This window comes from Aptenodytes patagonicus, chromosome Z, assembly GCF_965638725.1.
Source record: "Aptenodytes patagonicus chromosome Z, bAptPat1.pri.cur, whole genome shotgun sequence".
Lineage (NCBI taxonomy): Eukaryota > Metazoa > Chordata > Aves > Sphenisciformes > Spheniscidae > Aptenodytes > Aptenodytes patagonicus.
In genome coordinates, this window is record NC_134982.1 from 46949872 (window position 1) to 46957187 (window position 7316).

A 7316-nucleotide genomic window follows, 5' to 3' on the forward strand; every position below is an offset into this window, starting at 1 on the left:
AAGACAGGACAACCCCTCCCACTTCTCTTTATGTATTTGGCTCTGTGGGGCTTCCTTGGGCCGAAGACTGCTCCCGGGATAATCTGTGTAAGGAAACATGTATTGCTCATTTTGAAGACACACTGTGTGTCTTAAGACATCAAAAAATGGAGAAGCACTCATCATATGATTTCTTCCTTTTTGCTGTTGTGCAACAGTCTACAAACCCTGTTTTTTACTCTGAAGATGCGCTTTCAAGTTTGCAAGCTAAGGTCATCAGAAAAGCTGGTTTTACAAGATTTTAAGGGGAACGTCGCATAGCTCTTGCAGTTATTCTACTACTAGAGGCAAGTTCCCTGTTAAAAATCAAAGTCTGTCTACTCCTGGTTAGATGCGGACCAAGTCCATGTGTAAATCTTTTTAATATCTCACCTGTGCTGCAACTGTCGGTGTCACAGTGTTTTCCAGTAGATATTACTGGATGCTACACATAAGAACACTAGCCACGCTGGTGGTGAAATGCCTGACTCTTATCAGGCTTGGGTCCAGAGGCAGGGAAAAGCAGTTTTCAGGTATTAAATTATGGGGGAATAAGAAGGACTTTCCTGGAAATATTTCTTGTACTGTTGTAGCCGCCATGCCGCTGGGACCCTGCCCAGTGGGAGATGCTGCCTCGTACCTGCCCGGTGCCAGCGGGAGGGAAGTTGCCCCACCTGTCACGTTCAACAAAACCTGCAGCGCGGCTGCAATGGCAGCAGCTCTCCCGGGTAGGAGCTGGCTGCAGCACGGCCTGCCACCCCTCCGAGGGGCACAGGGTGCCGAGGCACACACACCCGCCCGCCTGGCCTCCGGCAGGCCGCTGGCCGCCCAGGGCTGGAGACCATCGGCGCAGCATGGGAGCCGCCTCACCGACCTGACCGAGCAAGAGCCATCAACGGGAACACAGGGACGGTGCTGGGTCTGCAACTGCAAACACCTTGCCATTTTTGCCTTTTTTCTCCACATTCTGTTTTTTTTTAGTCTGCCAGTTGCCAGCTTTAAGTCCTCCCTAAGCTAAATTCGAACTGGCTTAGTGTGCTGCCACTATCTCCAGCCTGCCGACATTCATAATACTTAGACAAACATTGCCCAACATAACGGCTTCGGCGGTGTGGGATGCCCCCAGGGCGACCCCACATCGTCTTCAGGAGCTCCCGGCCCCTGGGGCTGCCCCGGTTTGATCGCCTGGCGGCGGGTCCGACTCCCCTCGGGTGACCGCGGGCAGCCCCGGAGTGGGTGGGGGGCAGCTCCGGCGGGGGACAGCCCCGGCGAGGCCTCCCGCCCCGGCGGAGGCCCCCGCCCTCGGCCGCGGCCCGGCGGGGCGAGGCCCGGCGCGGCCGCCAATGGGCGCGGCAGGGCGGGCACGGCGGCGGCGGCGGCTATAAGAAGGGCCGTGGGGACCGAGCGCTGCCGGGCCGGGGAGTCGGGAGAAGTGGGGACGGGGTCGAGCGAGGTGAGTGGGGCAGGGCGCAGGCTGCGAGGCGGGAGACCGCGGGGTGGGGGCGGGCGTCCCGCGGGCCTCGGCTCCGTCCTTGTCCTGCGGCAGGGCGGCTGCCGCCGGGAAGGGGCCGCCGTTCCGGCCTCTTCCCTGGGAAGCTGCTGGCCACCCGCCCCGCGTCCTGGCCCCGCCGCCCGAGCTTGTTTACAGTCGTGGCCGCGGGCCCCGCTCCCTGGAGGGGGACGGGCAGAGGCCGGGTCAGTTCATGGGGCCTCCGGGAAAGGCTCGGCGGGGGCGGGGGTGGGGGCGGTCAGCCTCCCTGCGCGTCCGCCCCGGAGGACTTCGTTTGGGATGCGCGGTTTGCTTTTCTCTCCTGTGATCGGCTTACGAAGGAGCGGGGTCACAAGCTGTGCGTCGGCAAACAGGCTCGTTTCGGGTCTGGCATCCCACTCCGTGCTCAGGGCTGCCAAGCACAAGGCGGCTTGCTAGCGCGTTGCCGTGTCTGACCACTGTTCCTCCGTTCCCGGCAGATCTGCCAGCATGAATCTGTGTCTGACCACGCTCTGCCTCTGCTTGGGACTGGTCTTCGGCGCTCCGAGGGTAGACCCCGATCTGGACAGCCACTGGCGGCAGTGGAAGTCGTGGCACACCAAGGACTACCATGAGGTGAGCGCCTGGGGGTACGTGCTCAGCTCAGCAAACGCTGAGCGCACTCGGCTGGGCCCTGCCAGCTGAGTCATGTCTGCTTTGTTTTAACGCTGGCTATCGTCTGCGCTTGGGAAGGATAATCCCCCTCTTCCTAGGTCCCTTTCCTGTGTTTGTGCATCGACTCAGCTGTACTGTACTCTCTGGTTTTTGTTAACGAGGGTGGCAAAAAGACCGTCTCTTAAACAGCATTCAGACTTCCCATTTGAGTAGTCTACATTCGCCTGAGTATACAAGCTGTAACAAAGCACGCTGTCGTGCAAGTGAACTTTGTTTGAACTGCCTCCTTGAAGTATGTTGTTTTCTGGCCCCTTAGAGAGAGGAAAGCTGGAGGAGAGTGGTGTGGGAGAAGAATCTGAAAATGATTGAACTCCATAATCTGGATCACACATTAGGAAAACACAGCTACAAGTTGGGAATGAATCAGTTTGGTGACATGGTATGTATAGAGGCATGAAACATACAGTTCTAAACAGCAGTGTGTAATAAATGGTGACTGCATATCTTGAATTCTCTTCAGACAACTGAGGAGTTCAGACAGCTGATGAATGGCTATATACACAAGAAGTCAGAAAGGAAGTACAGAGGATCCCAGTTTCTTGAGCCTAGCTTCCTGGAAGCGCCACGATCAGTAGACTGGAGAGAGAAAGGATATGTAACTCCAGTTAAAGACCAGGTATTCTCTGATGGTGGATTTTTAACTAGTTACAGGTTCAGTTTCCTGAATGCTACCTCCGCTTCCATAGAGGGAAAAACATTGTGGACTTGTTTAATGAAGCCTAGTGCAAACTTACTAAATTAAGTGCCATTTTGATGAAATTGCTGTACCCTTTTAGGATTTTTAGAACTTCTGTACTAAATGTCTAAGAAAAGGCTGTAACATCTCACTTGTACGTGCTAGGAGTGTGAAACTGAAGTTTGTCTTGTGGCTTTTGTATTTTTTCATATTTAGATCAGTGGTAAGGGAACTATAATTGCCTAATCTGTCCAGATTTGTAATTTGTGATTTCATTTCTTGCTTCAGGGTCAGTGTGGCTCTTGCTGGGCTTTCAGCACAACAGGAGCTCTTGAAGGGCAGCACTTCAGAAAAACTGGCAGACTTGTGTCACTGAGTGAACAGAATCTGGTAGACTGCTCTCGCCCTGAAGGGAATCAAGGCTGCAATGGTGGTCTCATGGACCAGGCTTTCCAGTATGTGCAGGATAATGGGGGAATTGATTCAGAGGAATCCTACCCGTACACTGCAAAGGTAAGTGTAATAGCTGAACTTGTATTGCAGGTGTCATGTCTTTTGTGTGGACCAGCTATGTGTTGGGAAACTCATACCTAGAAAGGAGAATGTCTAAGTAGTAATCGGTACATCTGGTCTTCCTGTTGCATCTTTCCTAGGAAAGCTAGAATGACGGCTAGCCCCAGTAGGAATCACATAGTGCACTGGTCTTTGAGGTCAAAATCTTCCCAGACTAGTTGGAAAAAATAGAGTGAATATTTTTATTCCTCCCCCTGATTGCTGCCCTCCTATCAGATGTCATGCCTTATCTTGGCTGACACACCAAACCAGGACCTAGCCTTTGTCAACAGTGCTACTTAGTTGTAGGGGTGCAATTCAGCTTCCCATAACTGAAATATTATGTGGTTGCTACCCATAGACAGCTAATTCTTGCAGCTGGTGTGATTGGTTTTTTAACAATAGTTGTTGGCAATGCCTTAAGTTATGCAGATAATGGGCAGGCTTCTAAAATGCCTCTAATGATCTACCAAAAGTTAAACAGACATGAGAGGACAAAAGAGCAGAAGTAAATTGTGGTATCACTTGAGAGCCCATGGTTTGGACTTTTCAACACTTGAGTTCTGCTCACTATAGAGTATCTTTCCTTGTGGCTTATTTTGTGTGGACTGAGTGTGCAATAGCAATGCCATTTGTTATGAGCAACATAGAAGCCTTTGGATTTGGGTTCCTGTTCACCTGCATCCTTGTAATCTCAATTCTTTCCATCTTGGCTCTTCCAGAGATCCCAGTTGGTTATAGGAAGTGCCTAACTTGCTGAGTACAAAAAGTAAGCATCTGAGGTGTACTGTGCTCATTTAGTTGAGGGGAGGCAACTTAAGTACTAATCTTACCACACAGGTAAGGGAGGGATGTGCTTGCTTCAATCTGTTTCAATTTCACATGGCCTGATGTCCAAACTAGTTCTCTCTCCTGATGTAAATAAATGCCTGTGGCACCAACAGTTCAGGCTTCACTGTAAAAAAGATAATGTGAAGAAGCAGCACAAAATACATGAATGCTGTATGTAAGGTCATATAATACAAATGACTAACTTCCAAATTGTTCTGTACAGTTTTTCAAACTATGACAGACTGAAATTGTGGATTTTAAGTGCTTGCTCAATGAGCAGTTTCTAGATTGCTTTGTAATTAATGAATACTTGGCTCTCTTCCATTGCCCATTAATGCATTCTGGTCTTCTTTGCTCCCTGAAAAGAGATTTGTCCTGCCCACCAAAGAAGGCAGGGTTCCAGGATGTGATGGTCCTTTGCATCTCAGTAAAGCTTTCCTTTTGGGCTCCACCGTCCTTTTGCTTTTTCTGTACCTTTGAGAAACTCAAAGGCAGCTTCTGTGTTCTCCCTCTGCTCTTCTCCTTTCAAAGCACTGCTGAAGCAATTGGATCCTCTTCAGTCCCTTGTTTTCAAGGCAGCAAAGTCTCAGAATGCCTGGTATTCCTGTGCTCACCTGTGTGTTAAGAGGAGAACTATGTAATAACTAGGGCTTTCTTTATTTAGGATGATGAAGACTGTCGCTACAAGGCAGAGTACAGTGCTGCTAATGACACTGGCTTTGTTGACATCCCTCAAGGACATGAAAGAGCACTCATGAAAGCAGTAGCAGCTGTGGGTCCCGTGTCTGTTGCTATTGATGCAGGCCACTCTTCATTCCAGTTCTATCAGTCAGGTGGGGATTTGTTAGGAACTTGCATGCAGATAACTTTTTTGAATACTCAGTATTCATTACTGTTCAGTTAATAGTTGTTTTTTTCACCTATTGATCTTGTGATGGACGTAATCAGGAGTCCTTTTAATTCTAGTCTAGGTTCTCCACACTTTGTACTTCTCTTGTATATGTGTGTATTTGTCCCTCGGTTTCTGCCATGATACACTTAATGACTCCTTTGTCTGACTCTCAAGAAGCTGTGCAACATTTAATTTGAAATACACAAAGCTTCTGGTGAGGGAGAAGGGTTTCCTGCAGATGAGCTTGTTCACATGTGAACTTATGCCTCTGCAGGTATCTACTATGAACCAGACTGCAGCAGTGAAGACCTGGACCATGGTGTTCTGGTTGTAGGTTACGGCTTTGAGGGGGAAGATGTAGATGGGAAGAAATACTGGATTGTTAAGAACAGGTAAGATCTCTCTCTGTACCTTGTACCCTTTGGGGGAAGGGGAGAAGGGAAGGTAGTTTGGCACTTGTAGTGGAGGGTGGGGAGATAACAGTAACTAAAATCTGTGTGTGGAAAATCTGGAGACTGTTCCCAGATCGTATTGTATGACAAAGTTAAACTAGACTGATTGGTGCTGGCAGCCTGATAAAGTAGGCCCAAGCAACAAACTCATTCTGCTTTTTCAGTTAATTGAAGGGAGCTCAGTACTGGAACAGCCCATGAAGCTAGTAGATGTTAAAGTGGTAGAGCAGAGGGGAGCCAGAGGAAACCAGCTTGTGGGGATATAATGGATTTTTTGGAAGCAGAGTGCTGCTTACTTCTGTGAAATGGGTAACACTTGAACTTTAAAGATGAAGTTACCCCCTAGGTTGGAGGGGAAAACAATAAAGTAATGCCAAAGAGCACATCACATGAACTTGTCTCATGTTGTCAGCATTACTGGGGCACCACCCTCAAATGCTGCTTGCAGTCTTGGTCCTCCCTTAAAGTTGGCTAGGAGCAGTGTCTGAGCTTCAGGCACCCGTAATCCAGGATTGCCCATCAAGGTCTCCTCCTAGCAAGAGGATGGCTGCACCCTTTATTTCTGTGAGCTGGGGTGCCTCTTCTGTGACATGTATTTAATTGCTGGAAAGCACTTCAGTTTGGCTGCAGCAATCTTGATTGTTCTCTACAAACGTAGAAGACGGCAGTTTTCAATTTAAACACTTATTGGGGGGGAATAAGTCTTTTCTGAATATGAAAACAAATCCTTTACTTCTGTTTTCAGCTGGGGTGAGAAGTGGGGTGACAAAGGATATATCTACATGGCCAAGGACAGGAAGAACCACTGTGGAATAGCAACAGCTGCTAGCTATCCACTTGTATAATTTGAAGACTGAACATTTCAGTGCAAGAGGGGATTTAAACTGAATGACCAAACCCATGTTCACACATGTGGTAGACTTGTATCTTTCAAAAGTCAACTTGATTTTTTTAAACTTTTGAAGTATGTTTTACATGTTGGTGACATGCCACTTGTTTTAAATTAATGTAAATGTTGGTATGTAAACAGCTTGTAATATTGCTGGCTTTTGACTGCTTAATCTAATAGATTCTTTGTATTTTTTCCTTTTTTTAAATTGCAGTGTGCCCAAAGGTTTACTTTTTAAATAAACACTTAAATTCCAGTGTGTACAGATGACTTGGCTTTTTAGTCTGTGTTTTTTCCACTTGGAACTTTTATCAAATAGGCATCCTAAATCATACTACCAACTGAAGCCTATATGCTGCCACTTTTTCATCAGTTACTAAAATGCAACCCTATCTGGGAATGGCTAACAGCTGTTATAAAATAGTGTAGTATTTGTGACACAACTTATTTAAACTGGGAAGTAGAAAAATGTCTTTATCAACTAAAGCAGAAGTGACTAAAAATCTGACCCTTATTCTTTGAAACTACTTGCTCCCCAGAATACGTCTGTAAGTGAATTTTGGCTTAGTCTGTGACCCAGAGGCAATACCATCTCTAGTTCTTTGCACTTCATAACAAAGATCTTCAGTCTTCTCATATCCTGCATGCAGCATCTAATTTCCACTTAGCTTTAATACCATCAATGTTTTCTTAAGGCACCTCAAAGTACCACACTTCTGTAGTTAGAGCAGTTGTCTCCTTTTGAGCATATAGGATATAGCAGGAACACCTAAAGCACTGGGGTTGTTCAAAGAGAAAGCTTG

At 47.5% G+C, this 7316-nt stretch overlaps 1 protein-coding gene across 2 annotated transcripts; it reads left to right on the plus strand.

Annotated features, from left to right (window-relative positions):
* The first annotated feature begins 1412 nt into the window (after positions 1-1412).
* LOC143172640 (procathepsin L) lies at positions 1413-6783 on the plus strand. 2 transcript variants are annotated; one of them, XM_076362285.1, is made up of 8 exons: positions 1413-1471; positions 1987-2122; positions 2478-2600; positions 2682-2837; positions 3186-3410; positions 4945-5113; positions 5447-5564; positions 6370-6783. In XM_076362285.1, exons 2-8 carry the CDS (start codon positions 1997-1999, stop codon positions 6467-6469), a joined length of 1017 nt encoding a protein of 338 aa, XP_076218400.1. In that variant the 5' UTR covers positions 1413-1471; positions 1987-1996; the 3' UTR covers positions 6470-6783. The 2 variants fall into 2 exon arrangements, with proteins under 2 accessions (XP_076218400.1, XP_076218401.1); XM_076362286.1 differs by lacking the exon at positions 1413-1471 and adding an exon at positions 1825-1865.
* Positions 6784-7316: the final 533 nt, after the last annotated feature.

Coding starts and splice junctions, on each gene's coding strand:
- LOC143172640 (XM_076362285.1), top strand. CDS start 1,997: ATGAATCTGTGTCTGACCACGCTCTGCCTCTGCTTGGGACTGGTCTTC. Junction 2,601..2,681: donor TGAATCAGTTTGGTGACATG/GTATGTATAGAG, acceptor AATTCTCTTCAG/ACAACTGAGGAGTTCAGACA. Junction 3,411..4,944: donor CCTACCCGTACACTGCAAAG/GTAAGTGTAATA, acceptor TTCTTTATTTAG/GATGATGAAGACTGTCGCTA.